Source organism: Bos javanicus, chromosome 7 (genome assembly GCF_032452875.1).
Source record: "Bos javanicus breed banteng chromosome 7, ARS-OSU_banteng_1.0, whole genome shotgun sequence".
Taxonomy (NCBI): Eukaryota; Metazoa; Chordata; class Mammalia; order Artiodactyla; family Bovidae; genus Bos; species Bos javanicus.
The window spans coordinates 48,973,325-48,989,337 of record NC_083874.1 but is presented as its reverse complement, the minus strand read 5'-3'; the positions used below and the strand labels follow the sequence as shown (position 1 = coordinate 48,989,337).

The 16,013-nt window shown below is 34.2% G+C and overlaps 1 protein-coding gene across 15 annotated transcripts in view; it reads left to right on the top strand.

Moving 5' to 3' along the window:
• Positions 1 to 16,013, top strand: part of FAM13B (family with sequence similarity 13 member B) — a 98,218-nt gene that overhangs the window by 40,234 nt on the left and 41,971 nt on the right. For 8 of the 15 annotated variants that reach the window (XM_061423586.1, XM_061423582.1, XM_061423593.1 and 5 more), the window contains exons 7-8: positions 1,149 to 1,244; positions 3,161 to 3,321. In XM_061423586.1, coding sequence (XP_061279570.1) covers positions 1,149 to 1,244; positions 3,161 to 3,321 — 257 coding nt within the window. The remainder of the gene's footprint in view (positions 1 to 1,148; positions 1,245 to 3,160; positions 3,322 to 16,013) is intronic. The other 7 variants (XM_061423591.1, XM_061423596.1, XM_061423588.1 and 4 more) reach the window with 1 other exon arrangement.

Sequence of the window (16,013 nt, the reverse complement as noted above, 5' to 3'; positions counted from 1 at the left end):
CTTTTTGATATCCATATGAACTGTCACCTTTGGGGGATTCTGTGTGCCACCTTTCTTTTCATTTTAGTTCAGTAGTTAATTTTTTAAAATAAAGTTAATGGCTGCTGAAAATGAAACAACATACACACATTTGTGTTACTCATTTTCTACTTTTCTGAGATGATTTGACTTATAAGAAACTGATGATGCCAATTTGATCTAAAGTTTGTATCTTGACTCTTCTAAAGTCTGCAGGGTATATTTTGATTATGTTTTACATTGTGGTATAATTCTCTGATATTTCTATTATCCTGCAGCTTTCTTACGTAAACTGAAATATATTCATAGCTCACATATATTGCATTTATATTTCTGTATTTTTTTAAGCACTATAAAAACTGACTCAAAATATATTGTGCTTTACATTAAATAGTTGTGGTCAATTAACACCTGTAAATAATGTTGAATTCTGCAGATTTGACTGTGAATAGAAAAGAGGATATTAGCATATTGAACAGAATATGCTCAAAAAACAGGGTAGTGTAATGAGTCCTGAGAGACAGCAAGGTATATCACTTATCTTGGCTCATGTTGCTAATCACCAGAATCTATTGTCTACTTTTCTTACAGTTTGAATTATAACTGGATTTCAATAGTACAGATTTCTGAAATTTCTTTTTTAAGGTAGATTTCATATCTTTCATATTTGACTTGTGAAGCTGAATTGATCAGATACTGAGTGAAAGTAAAATCTCCTCAAACTCAGCACCGTTTGGTTGCATTTTAAAGTTGTTATAACTTAAATGCTGCTAATTTGTTATCCACATACATAAAGAGGTGGGCAGACCCGGCCTGTCCTGGCAGTGCATTGGTTTTCCTCCTGATTTTGATATTTGAGGAAAGCAAAACTTATTTAGCACTCTCTACTTTCAGAGTTTTATCCCATTAATGCAAGTATTCGGCCATTAGGTCCTTTTCAAGGTAGTAGATTTTTTTTTTTAATAGTATGAGAGGTCTCCTTTGATTGGAGATGTTGAATAGGAAGTGTTTGAGTAATGACTCAGAGTCAGAGAACAGATTCTGTGTATGGGATCCTTAAATGATTGCAAATCCAGTAGAGTGGTTTGAAGATGTAGGTGATAATTATGTTTCTTTATACGTTTGAGAAGGCAGGTAGCAGCGTTCTCCACAAGCTGGAGTCTGGAGAGCAGGCATTTCACGAGGTCCTAGAGAAGGGAATTACAGCAGTCAAAGAAGGAAGAGATGTAAGTATGGCTGAGGGTTTTCCATAAGTGAAGTTGAGTCAGGTGCCTATATAGGGTAGGTTCAGAATAACTTATGAACAGAATATTGATAAGCAGAAGGTCAAGTTGATAAGAAGAGGATCAAGAAGAACTTTTGAAGCTAAGTTGTGGAGTGATGGAGCATTTTTATCTAATTTTTACTCTTACCCAAACCAATTTAATGAATTTTTACTGCAAGAAATTACACTAGAAGGCCTGGGGTGAGGGGTGGGGGAGTGAGAAGAAAGACCCATAGGCAATTGATTGTGTTCATGTCCTATCTTAGTTGATGGTTACTGGTGAAAATGTTAGGAAATATCTATTAGTTTACATAAAGCTTATTGAATCAAATATATATTCATTATAATTGAGTGTAAAGTTTTAATGGAAAGAGCTATTGACCGTAGACAAACTGATTTTAAAATCGGTGATGTAACATTAAAATTGCAGTCCTTCTGAACCAAAAATGTGTGTACTGAATAGTTATCTATTCTCAGTTTAAATAGTCACGTTACTTTTTTTTTTTTTTTTGCAGTCATCTAATCTTGTACTCAAACCTAAGAACAGTATTTTCTTGCCAGTTTTTTTCCTTGGATTATCAAGTAGATATTAATTAAATACATTCTTGATTTTAAGTAATTTATTAAATACATAGATAGAGAAAGAGAGTAACTTTCCATTTCATCCAGTTTAAAAACTGACCTGTCATTTGAAATTTTCACCTTTATGTATAAATCTAACTTCTCAGTTAATCATTTCTGTGTGTGTGTTAGTCGCTCAGTTGTGTCTGACTCTTTGCGATCCTATGGACTGTAGCCCACCAGGCTCCTTTGTCCAAGGGATTCTCCAGGCAAGAATACTGGAGTGGGTTGCCATGCCCTCCTCCAGTAACCACTTAGGCCAATGATTTTCAGTACTTGTTAATTAGGAGTTGGTAGAGTATCAAAGTATCAAAGTATCAAAGTATCAAATTCTGATTCAAATTTTCATTTCTGAGAATCTTGTAGCAATTGTTGTATTTGCCTGTCAGGAAAAACACTAGTGTTACATGTAGCAGTAATCATTCTAGGTATTGTCAGCCCATTTGGCTAGAATGGATAGAACTATTTATGTTTACTGTTTAATGTTTTTAATGACTAGTATTAATTTATAAAAAATGATGTGATTTTATGGCTAGTTTCTTCTATGGGATAGCTTAATAAATGTTTTTCATTTGAAAATATTTTGTTCGTTTTCCTTCTTAGATATTTGTGTCTTTTTAATTAGAATGATTATTTACTTATGTAGCCAGTTTGATAATAGAAAATGTTTTACAGCCCCTGACAGAAAGAGAATTATAACCTTGAGTTGTGCTTCATGGTAAAAATAGTGAGTTCTTCCTTGTTGTAAGGTCCAGTTTCTGCATGAAGAGCTGAGTCTGAACCATTTAGAAGTTAGCCATCATTTTCTAAAACATAGTTAAGACCTTAAGGCAAAATTTCTGTGCCCTTTTTTTTTCTACACTTATTCTGTGTTAAAATCACTTGTTCAGTGCACTTGGAAATTGGAGAGGTCAGTTGAAATCTTCGTTGTAGCTCTTAGATTTACAAATCTGATTGGTTAGGAAATGAAGCTTTTTAAATGTTATAGTGTGCATGCTTTTTCATAGTTTGCAGTCTTATTCGTATTCCTAGTGATATACTAATATAATCATTACCTTCTGCTTTAAAAATATTATGTTTGGTTTGAAATTTTACTCTAATGTGGAGAAGTTGGCAGATACTTTGTAAGGGAAATTAGTCTTAAGGAAATGAAGCTGAAAATGAGTTGTGTTTAAATTTTTCTTAGAATAGTATGTTTTAGATATCAGTTAACAGTTTCATTAAATTTTAATTCTCGGTTTCCTCTTACTTATATAGGTTAATGAACTTTCTGAGGAAGAAGAAGAAGATGAAAAGCTGGAACATATAGAAGAACTTCCAGAAGAGGGTGCAGGAAAATCAGATGACATGCCAGAGGTGGTACAATTAAGGATGACTGAAAACATCCTGGAACCAAATAGTGTTACAGAATCAACAAGGTAGTATTTCATTTGAAAGGACTAATTTTTGAGCACTTCATTCTGGTTGTAAATTTACTCAAGCACTAAATTACACAGATTATAATGATATATGAAAGATTAATTTGTATATGAAAAAGAACAATAAGAATGTTTTAAAGAAATAAACTGGTTAAGGCGTTTTCAGCTATTAATACCTTCTAAAAAATAATCTCTTATGTATATTTTCTCTTAAAGTTAATTTGTTTTTGTATTATTAGTGTATTAGTTGGGTTGTGTAAAATTTCAGAACCTTTGAAAGTAGAATTGCTAGAGAAACATATAGTGGTTGAGTTGACTATATTTCCAGCTCCTAGGCACTAGATTGAACTAGGCTTTGAGAAGAGGACTCTGTGATTCTTTAAGATGGTGCTTTCCAATCCTTTCATGTGTAAAGTGCTATTAAAGATGGTAGGCTGGAGGCACTATCGTAGCACATGGGTAGGACCATTGGACACAATGTTTAGGAAGCATTAGAGAATTCAAGAACGCCCCATTCATAGCTCTAGGTTTGGTAAATTCTGTCCTAGTTCTCTGTAAAGCTCCATGGTTTTCTAATTAGGGGGACGGTTACTTGTTTAGGCCACTAGATGTTTTTCATTAAATTTGTGTTCAATAAAATAGTGATTTAAAAAGTAGAGAAAATAATTTGATTAAACAAATATTTAATTATTAATTTAAATATTTAATTACTAATTAATTCATTTAAATAGTAATTTAAGAGACAACAAAATATTTAAAAAATAACTAGTAATTTAATGAAAGAACTATTCATTGTCATCTAGAAAAATTATAAAGTAGTTTAAAGTGTATACTTCTAAACTTTTGTTTAGTTGCTAGGTCATATTTGACTCTTGTGATCCCATAGACTGTAGCCCGTCAGGCTTCTGTGTCCATGATATTTCCCAGGCAAGAATACTGGAGCAGTTTGCCATTTTCTTCTCTAGAGGATCTTCCCAACCCAGGGATAGAGCCCATGTCTTCTTTATTACAGGCAGATTCTTTATCACTGAGCCACCAGGGAAGCCCATACTTCTAAATACAACTATTAAATGTCTCTTTGGGACTCTATATTTTTATATTAGTTATAGTTTCTTCAGACAGGAAGATAATTTTGGTATATTAACATGTTTATTCACCTTTTTGGTTGTGGTTTAGTTGCTAAGTCGTGTCCAACTCTTAAGACCCCATGGGCTGTATGTAGCCTGCCAAGCTCCTCTGTCCTTGAAATTTGGAATTTCTCAGGCAAGAATACTGGAGTAGGTTGCCATTTTCTCCTCCAGTTCACCTTTTTGCCCCTGGTATAATTTTTTGTTTGTACTTTTCTGTTTACATGATATTCTTAATTCTATGTTAGATATATATGAAAATACTTATAAGCTATATGCTAAAGTATTTAGCTATGTCTTAATTATGTATTTACTTTAATTCTTTTTTCTGATCTTTGAGTTATTCCAGCTTACTCTACAGCTTTTGTTCTTAGGTCCTTTTATCCTTCTTTTGGCTTTTTCCAAATAAATTTGGAAAATTCATTAGGCTCAAAGAGAAAATTTTCCTGTGACTTTTGATAAGTATTTCCAGACTGCTTAAAATACTTGTCTCAGTTTTCATTACTGTTAGCAGTATTTTCTTGAGCACCTGAAAACAGATTTCCACAGTTGTGCTAGTCACATTTCAAGTGCTCAATAGCCGTATGTGATGAGTGGCTAGCATAGTGGACAGTGCAGATATAGAGCAGTTCTATCACTGTAAAAATTTCTTTTAGATAGTGCTCATTTAGAGAGGTGAATTCGTTAGGCATATTATTTGTTTACCAGCAAGGTTAAATATTGTTTGAAATGCATGCTGCTAATAGTTTCTTTTTTTGGATCATCTGTCTAGCTTTATAGAGGATCCTCCTTCCTTCCAGCACAGCCATTTTTAGATGGAGTCATTGGAGATTTGAGGGTAGTCAGGATTCCTTAATTGCAAATCATAGAAACAGATCTTGGCTAATGGAAAGAAAAAAGATAATTTATTAGAAGAATGCTGGATAGGTACCAGATTTGAAAGGAAAAGCAGAGAGAAGAACATGAGAGCTCTAGAGAATTTAGTATAAAAGGGTCATGGAAGAATCTCTTCAGCATGTGGCTGTTGCTGTGAGATTTCAAACTACTTCCTTGCATCTGTCATTCTGCTCAAGATCAGATTCCTGTCGGGTAACGGGAGAGGATCTGGCATAAATTGGATTGTGTGTCCATTCCCCAACCAGGGTAGAGGTGAGTCATTGTAAATTATGCATGTATCAAGAGCATTGGATGGAGGGAAGAACTAGTTTGCCACTGAAAAATGGGGCTAATACCAAAAGAAAGGGGTCAGGGTATCAGGCAATACAAATAGATGTATCTGTCACAGTGGTCTTCTAGATTTAGTGCTGACCCCTATAAATTTCAGTTAGTATTTATACATTAAATTTTAGGTTTGGCTGATTGAGAGCATAAAGGCAAAGAACACATTCATCTTAAAAAATTTTTTTTTTTTAATTTTGTATTGGGGTATAGCCGATTAACAATATTGTGATAGTTACAGGTGAACAGCAAAGGGACACAGCCATACATATACAAAAATACATTCACCTTTGATGAAAGAAAGGTAGGCAAGAAATATCCTAGAATGCATAGGACCTAGAAAATAGGGAGCTCTTAATAAATTCATTTTAGGGAATTAATGGATACTGTGTTGCATGAAGCTAGTGATTGAACTTTTGCTAACTAAATGTCTTGTCTTTTTTTTTTCTTCTGTATTTTATGTATTTTGACTTTGCTGGGTCTTTGTTGCTGCACATGGGCTTTCTCTAGTTGTGTGCAGGGGCTACTCTTTATTGTGATGTGTAGTCTTCTCATTGCAATGGCTTCTCTTATGCAGAGCACGGACTCTAGGCTTGTGGGCTCAGTAGTTGAGGTCTGTGGGCTCAGTAGTAGTGGTTTGAGGGCTCTAGAGCACTGGCTCAGTAGTTGTGGCCCATGGGCTTAGTTGCTCCATGGCATGTGGGATCTTCCTGGATCAAGCATCAAAGCTGGGTCCCCTGCATTGACAGATGGATTCTTAACCAGTAGACCACTGGTGAAGCCCATTTAAGTTTTGTCTCTTTGAGTTTTCCTCTGAGGTAGCTTACAAATATTTTATGGAAGTATTAGATAGCCTACTTTGTATTTCTGTGGGAAGATATGTTAGAAACCTCAGGGAAATAAACATTAAGTGACAATTGAGCAATTCTTAAACATTTTGGTCTCAGATGTTATACTCTTACAAATCATTAAGGACTCCAAAGACTTTCGTTAATGTTGATTTTATACCTTTGGATATTTACCATATTATAAATTAAAATAGCATAAACTGCTGGGTGTATTCTTTGTTGAGTTGTACTTTGAAAGATGCTTAGGATTTGTAGCTGAAGTACAGCTATTTATGATCCAACAGGTTTTGTTGTTGTTGTTGATAGATTTCTCCTCCTTTGTTAGTTTTAAGTCATTGATTCTCAGACTTTTTGGTTTAGTTTGTGGACCACAAAGAATTGTTACTATGGGTTATAGCTATTGGCATTTACTCTTTTGGGAACCCAAACTGACAAATTTCTTAAAGTAGTAATGAACTCATTACATGTTAATGTAAAACTTTTTAATCAAAAGTAGCTTTTTCAGAATCTTCCAAGAATCTTTAGTGAGAAATTTTTTAGTGGCATTGTTTACATTTTTACAAATCTTTTTCATGTCTAAGTTGATAGATGGTAGCTAGATTCTCACATTTTCTTTGGCATTTAATTTGTTGCCATCTGTTATTTTGGTTTAAGTATGTGAAGAAAATCTAGCATTATATAAGTAGGTAGCTGGAAAAAGGTAGAGAATTTTTATAGTCTTTTCAGATAATTGTGGATATTCTTTGACAGTACACCAAAACTCAATAAGTTGTAGTTTATTAAAGGTTATTTGTAATGTGGAACCCGAAAGCATATCTGAATTTTTCATACTCTGATCCATTGGTCTCTCCTGTACTTTGAGAGAATCTTTTAGCCATGCTTGATTTTGTAATATGGTATATTGGTATTTTGAAAAATACTGCCTTACTGAGTTTTTCAGAGTTTCCAAATAGTGATATTATATCAAAATATATATTCTTTAATATCACCACTGATTATATCAAAAGTATCTTTAAGTATTAGTATGCTATTAAGCTTCTGGTGGAGGATACAGATTTTCCAGAATTCTAATTTTTGTTGGAAAACCCAAATTTTATTAGTTCTGTCTTGCTTATTTTTGAGAAAATTTCTACCAGATATTCAAATTGGAGTAACTATAATCTGTCAGTCTATCTTTCAAGTAAAAATGAGTGTTTCATGCTAAAAGTTAAGCTCTCAACTCAAACAAGACAAGCATCATTCCAAGCTGTGCAGCAGAATTTGCTTTGTGTGTACTTCCTATTTGTCACACCACATATTGAAGTATGTTCAAGGGCTGAGATAAAATTAATAATATGTATTACTTCTTCATCAAGGACTTGTTCCTTTTAAAAAAAGATTGCAACTGAGTAGTGTTGAGGAATGCACTGGGCATGGTTTGTTTGGTACCACTTGCCTGAACCTTATGCTAAGACCCAAAGCAGTGTTCTTCTACCATTGATTTTGCATCATCATGCAAATATCAGCACAGTGAAATGTTATGAAAAAACAGTTTTGATCTTTGGTCCACAGACCACTCTTACAGAACCAGTTTAAATATTTTCTACTACTTGGTTTAAATATTTGTGTATGGGTTGTACTGAGTGACTTATTTATGCATCTGTTATTTCTATACATTGTTTGCCATTAGCCGTATTTTGTTAAGATTGAGCCAAGTGCAGAGTGGAAAAAATGGTGGGATTTAGGGTATGGGTAACCTAGGTTACACAAAAAAGCAGAAGTTTTGGTTACTTCTGAGGCTCAGTCTTACTCAAGAAGTACAAGGAAATCCCAAGCTTGTTTCTAAAGTGTGTTGTATCTGTTTAGATGAAAAATGATTGCTTTATATTCACACGTTTATATACGACTTGGCTTTATTTAGATATTCAAATGTTAGGGGACTCTTTACCTTTTAATAGAAAATAGAGAGTTCTGTAAGAGTTCTTTATTTTCACTGTGCTTTTCACAGTCTGTTTCCTAGACTGTATTGAAAAGGTTTATTTTGGCTTGAGGTTAGTTAACTTTTAATTTATATTGCTTCTAGAACTACAGATCAAAACCCCAGCTAATTGGCATTATTGTAAAGTTCATTTAAAATTGTACTTTTAATGCCTTGCTAAAACTTGGAATTTATAAAGAATAAAAAGTTTGATGCTCTTTTTCATGTGCTGTTGCTGCTAGGGCTTCATTTTTGTGAGCTCAATAGTTTATGATGGTTTGATTTTAGGTGTAATGCAGGAAAGAAGATGTAGTGGTTAAGGAAGAATTCCAAGTTGAGGAGTTTGAGACTGGTTTGCACTTCATTCTGTGGATACCTTATATGTTGAAATCCCATGGACAGAGAAGCCTGGCAGGTTGCAGTACATGGGGTCGCAAAAGTCAAACACAGCTTAGCAACTAGCACTTTCCTATTGTTGAAGAAATGTCCCTTCAGCTGATTATAGGTGCACAAGAAACGTAGTAGTTACTTTTTCCTTTAAGCCCAGTAACTAAGCAGTTTGCAGAATATTTCAATTGGTAATCATTTCACCACATTTTCGCTAGCTAGGTTCCACTTAAAAGGGAAAAGAGGAAGAAAATGTACTTGGTGGGAGTGTCAGAAATGTTGGGTGGAAAAAAGTAAAATTTATGCTTTGGGTCAATAAGATAAATTGTTAAAGTAAAACAATTTTTGAAGTTTCAGAGCATAATAAGAACCAGACAGGTTTTCTTCCTCCTTCCTATTGCCCTGAAAATGATACATGGTATTTTAAAGACTTGTGGTTGTTATAACTTACTAACTTTCTAATAGTGAGGAATCTTTTCAATTTACTGTTGTCATAGGTATAGGGTATTCCCAGATTGATGGGGAAAGTGAAGAAATGGATTTTGCTTTTGATTGGAAAGGAATATGTGGCTTTTGTTTTGTTTTATATATTTACTTTCCAAAACTATAGTTTTTGAAATAGTCATTTAGTGGGGCTCTGGCATAAATTATCTGGAAATCATCCTTATTTTAGATTGTAAAAATTAACCATTAATGCCTTTCTGATTTGGATAATGAGTAGTAATAGTTCTCTATTGTTCATCTGTTTTAGCAATGTCATATTTGTCATAATTTATAGCTCTTGATATAGTAGTGATTAATGAAAACAAACAGACTTTTTTCCTTTATAGTAGGTTATGCTTAAATATTTTTATAGAATAAGCCAGATTCAGAATTTTGTCCCCCTTTCCCTACCTCCCACCGAGTTGCATAGTACTTGGGAAAAAATTTGTGGACTGTTGATTGGGTCCTTGTCAATAGTGACCTCATGTTGCAGCCTGCTTCCGTTTAGACTGCAGCTCTGATGGCTCAGCAATTTTTGTAAGCCCATCACCATCGTTTATGGTATTTGAAGTTGCTTTACTTGATGTTTTTGTTAGGAGTTCCACCGTGTTCAGAATGGCTTGCAAGGCTCTGTTACCCAGGTAAAGTGATCTTTTATCAGATTTAATTGAAACAGAGCTTCAATACTTTTATTGAAGTATTATTTGTAATATTAAATATTTACAGTTGGGAAATTAAAATAGTAGTAGTTCCCTATGATAATTGTATTTGATTACAAAAAATTAGTAATTGGAATAAATGGCTGCAAGATTGATTTTATATTCTCAAGAAGGTCCTGTGATTCTAGGCAGATTTTAAAATAGAGTTCACAGCAGAAGGGAGAAAAAAGGTCAGAGAATCACTATAGTCTTCAGCGTTACACTTAGTTGTAGCCTGAAATAACGTGTGACCCTTGTGATTTATTGTTTGTCCTTTTTGTCTGATATTCCTTGTCTGATGGTTTAATGAAAAGAGATTTTTAAGTGGTCTTTATGGCATCTGTCTATAGTACCTGAGTAATTTGACCTTGAATTTGTCAGCATTTATTCTTTGTGTATCTTTACTAATCAGAATTCACCCACTTAACATTATTTTGCTTCGGCTGCAGATGCATAGCCATATTGATAAATCTTTTTTTTTTTTTTTAGCCATAGGTTTGTGTTAGCTTTGGTTTGTACATAAGTACTTTATTCCCCACAGAACGTGGCAAAAATCTGAAAATAAAGAATAATTAAATTCTTTGAAATATGAAAACTAAGTCAGTCCTTTGCTCTTGAGGAATTTTGAAAACAGTTTTACAGTCAACTTTGTAGCCTCAATCTGACTCATTCAGTACAAAATCTATGTATTTGATTTGTTTACTATAGCTTTTTGGGGGTAGGGAGAAGGTTCCTATTGAAAATAGCTATTTATTTGATTGTTCTAGCTTGTTCTTCAGGGCCAAAGAATCTTTACTTTCATTCTAATAATCTGGCTTGCTGATGAATATTTTTACATATATTTTAATTCCAATAGCGTTTAAAAAGGAAAGGAAACTGAAAGATCAAATCCTCTGGCTGCCCTCCAAATTTAAGACCATTAGAACTTTTTTTCTGTTTGACTTCTTTGGATAGGTGGAAAATATGATTAAAGTTTAATCTTTTGGGAGGCTAGATAGCTCTTGGCCAGTGTTTCTTACATTTATTAGTATGGATAAGAATCAACACTGATGCTTCTTAAAAATGTAAACTCTGAGGTCCTACCTCAGGTTTGGAGAGGAACTGAGGAATCTCCTTTCCTTTTTTTTTGGAATCTCCTTTCTTAAAGCTTTTTTTTTTTTTTTAACTGAGAAAGAAATCAAAGTTACAGAAATGGGTGTAAAACAAATGTATATCAAAACAGGTTAGTAAGAGCAAGTATTCAAATATTCTAGAGTTGGAAATAAACACTGAAAGCACCCCAATAGCTCTCACAATCCTGATCTCCTTACTTTTATGGCAATCACTTTTTTCTATATTTTGGAGCTTCATGAAAATTATATCTTGCTATATATGTTTTCTTGATCCAGCTTCTTTCATTGAACATTTTATGAGAGATTTCTCTATGTGGTCACATGTCACTGTGGTTTATTCATTTCATTTGTAAAGTATTCCATTTTATGATTACACCATAGTGATTCAGTTTACTGTTGCTGGGCAATTAGATTATTTTTATTTTTGACAATTGTGAGTAACATGCTATGTACATTGTTGTACACATCTTCTGGTACTCACATGCATGCACATTTACTGTCTTTATACTTGAGTAACTATTGATGAATTGTTTTTCATGGTGCTTCTCCAGTTCACATTCCCATTAACAGTGTGTGAGCATTCCCATTGCTTCACATTGAGTATTTCATTGTCATTTTAATAAGATTAATCCCCTTTTCATATTTGTGAGGTGCCTGGTCAAGCCTGTTTCCTATTTTTTATTGGGTTTTCTTTCTTATTGAAAAAGGAGCCCTTTTTAGGAGCCCTTAAAAAATAAGTGTTGTATTTTTCTCATTGTGTTATACCTTTTCCTTCTCATATTGTGCCTTCTGATGAATAATTCCCAATTATCTGCTAAACTGCTGCTGCTGCTAAGTCGCTTCAGTCGTGTCCGACTCTGTGCGACCCCATAGACGACAGCCCACCAGCGTCCCTGGGATTCTCCAGGCAAGAACACTGGAGTGGGTTGCCATTTCCTTCTCCAATGCAGGAAAGTGAAAAGTGAAAGTGAAGCCTCTCAGTCGTGTCCGACTTTTAGCGATCCCATGGACTGCAGCCTACCAGGCTCCTCCATCCATGAGATTTTCCATGCAAGAGTACTGGAGTGGGGTACCATTGTCCAATTATAATTGTAGATAAAAAATTCTGGCAGAATTCTGTTCTTTATTTTATGGCTGAGTAAGATTCCATTATATATATATGTGTGTATGTATGTATACATGTACCACACCTTCTTTATCCATTCTTTTCCCTTTGTGGTTAATGCTTTTTGTTCCCTGTTTAAGAAGTCTTTTCCTAACTATATACTCCTGTCTTGTAAAAGTTGCATCTTTAATCTTCCTTGTTTAGGTCTGAAATCTACCTGGGATTGATTTGTCTGCAGTGTGTGGCAGATGCCAAGTTACCTTTTTCATCTAGATACTGTTTTTTCCCTGCTTTCTATAGTGGCACCTTTGTTCTAAATCAGGCATGGGTCTGTTTATATTCCGTATGTCTGTTCTTGTGCCAGTGCTATACTGTCTTATTTACTTTGGTTTTATGGTTATTTGAAGTCTAGAATAGGGTCCAAATCTCCAATAAAATAACATTGTCACTTCAGGAGAGTCTGATATAAGAGGCCCATGGATTACATCCCTGTTTAAGGGGTAGTTAGAAAGCTTCCATATTCTAGTTTAATCTTTTATTAGTGTATGTGTATAATTATAAATAATTATAATTATAAAAGCATTTATTAAATATAAGCATTTTGATACATGGTTGCACACATACTTTATGTACTTTCTCATGTTATGTTTCCAAATTTTATGAACATTAGTAGTTTAAAAATGATACATTGACTCTGTGTAGCCTAGTCCATTTTATATATTTATTTGCTGATATTTCTTAAAAATAATTATGCAAATATAGTAAAATTTTAAAAAGTTTTTTATTGACATATAGTTGATTTATAATATGGTGTTTCAAGTGTACAGCAAAATGATTCAGTTATATGTATATATATTTTTGTCCAGATTTTTTCCTGGTTATTACAAGACATTGAATATAGTTCTCTGTGCTATACAGTAAATCCTTGTCTGTTCTATATGTAGGGTTGTGTATCTGTTAATCCCATACTCCTAATTTATCTATCCGTTCTCCCCTTTCCCCTTTCATAACCATAAGTTTGTTTTCTGTCTGTGAGTCTGTTTTTATTTTATATATATATTCTTTTGTATTATTTTTTATATTCCACATATAAGCGATATCATAATAGTATTTGTCTTTGTCTATATGACTTATTTCACTTAGCCTAATGCCCTCCTAATCTATCCATGTGCTGCAAATGGCAAAATTCTTTTCTTTTTTTATGGCTAACTAGGATTCCATGTGTGTATGTATGTATACATGTACCACATCTTCTTTATCCATTCATCTGTTCATGAACCTTTAGGTTTCTTCCATATCTTGACAATTGTAGATAATGCTGTTATGAATATTGGGGTTCTTGTATCTTTTGAAATCAGGGGTTTTTTGTTTTTTGTTTTGGATATGTACCCAGGAGTGGAATTGCTGGGTCATATGGTAGTTATGACTTTTAGTTTTTTTGGCATCCTCCATACTGTTTTCCATAGTGGCTGCACAAATTTACATTCCCACCAGCAGCGAGCTGTTGTTGTTTAATCACATAGTTGTGTCCAACTCTTCTGCATTCTCATAGACTGTATCCTGCCAGGCTCCTCTGTCTGTGGGATTTCCCAAGCAGGAATACACGAGTGGGTTGCCATTTCCTTCTTCAGGGGATCTTCCCAACACAGGGATCGAACCCACATCTCCTGCATTGACAGGCAGATTCCTTACCACTGAGCCTCCAGGGAAGCCCTAATAGTATACTTGGGTTCCCTTTTCTCCTCATCCTCACCAATATTTGTTCATTTGTATTCTTTTTTTGTAAATTAATGTATTTTTTACTGAAGGATAATTAATTTGTATTCTTTTTGATGATAGCCATACTGACAGGTATGAGGTTTCTCTTTGTGGTTTTGATTTGCATTTTGATCAGTGACATTTTACTGAGTGATTGTTTATCTTTTATTTGATTCTTTGTGAAGTGTCTGTTGTGTACATATCCACTAGTATTCCATTGATAACCTAACCTAATAAAAAAGAGGAAGAAAATCTTTCTGGGAGGATGAATAGATAGCTAACAGTGGCAAATTTGGAAAAATACAGGAATGTAAGCCCTATGAAAAATTAAAACATGGCACAAGGCTTTAGTAACAGATTGATGGAGTAAGCAGTTGAGAATTAGAACTTTTGGAGAATTTGTTGTAATATAAAGAAGGAGCTCACCAGAAATCACAAATTAAATGGCAACAAGAATGATGTTAGATTTATAAATTTTCTTCACATCAACATATATCAACATGTCAGTTGATATATGTTGGTATTAAAAGTATTAAAAGGTATTAAAAGTAAAACGAGTGTTTCTAGATAGGTCAAAAATTTACTAAACTTAGAGACTGCTCATCTTACTGAGAAAAATATACCAGATTTAACTTTATGAAACAGCAACTCATAATCAATGAAAAATCAACACATCATTGTAGTGGAATGTCAGAAAAGTATCTGATATCCTAGTTGACATTTAAACACTCTTTGGGGAAAGCTTGATTTGCCATATTTGGTTTTTTTTTTTTTTTCCCTGTAAGTCACTAACTTTCAGCTCATCTGAAACTGCTAGGAAGAAACTGATGGCTACACTGTTCTTTGTGCACATATATGTGATTCCCACCCCCCACCCCAGCTTTTCCTGATTTCAGAAATGAAAATGATGAAATGATTTCATTTAAATATAAAAAAAAATTAGTTACTTTACTTGAGGGTATCAGCATGAAAGCATTTTGCTAAAAATAATTCATTCATGAATAATAGATTCAAGGGATTAGATCTGATAGACAGAGTGCCTAAAGAATAATGGATGAAGGTTCGTGACACTGTACAGGAGGCAGAGACCAAAACCATCCCCAAGAAAAAGAAATGCAAAAAGGCAAAAGGTTGTCTGAGGAGGCCTTACAATTAGCTGAGAAAACAAAAGTGAAAGGGAAAGGAGAAAAGGGAAGATATACCCATCTGAATGCAGAGTTCCAAAGAATAGCAAGGAGAGAGAAGAAAGTCTTCCTATAAGTGATCAACGCAAAGAAATAGAGGAAAACAATAGAATGGGAAAGACTAGAGATCTCTTCAAGAAAATTAGAGATACCAAGGGAACATTTCATGCAAAGATGGGCACAATAAAGGACAGAAACGGTATGGACCTAAAAGAAGTGGAAGAGATTAAGAAGAGGTGGCAAGAATATACAACTATACAAAAAAGATCTTCATGACCCAAATAACGTTGATGGTGTGATCACTCACCTAGAGCCAGACATCCTGGAATGTGAAGTCAAGTGGGTCTTAGGAAGCATCACTATGAACAAAGCTAGTGAAGGTGAAGGAATTCCAGTTGAGCTATTTCAGATCCTAAAAGATGATGCTGTGAAAGTGCTACACTCAATATGCCAGCAAATTTGGAACTCTCATCAGTGGCTGTAGGACTGGAAAAGGTCAGTTTTCATTCCAATCCCAAAGAAAAGCAATGCCAAAGAATGTTCAGACTATGACACAGTTGCACTCATCTCACATGCTAGTAAAGTAATGCTCAAAATTCTCCAAGCCAGGCTTCAACAATACATGAACCGAGAGCTTCGAGATGTTCCAGCTGGATTTAAATAAGGCAGAGGAACCAGAGATCAAATTGCCAACATCCAGTGGATCGTTGAAAAAGTAACAGAGTTCCAGAAAAGCATTTACTTCTGCTTTATTGACTACGTGAAAGCCTTTGACTGTGTGGATCACAGCAAACTGGAAAATTGTGAAAGAGATG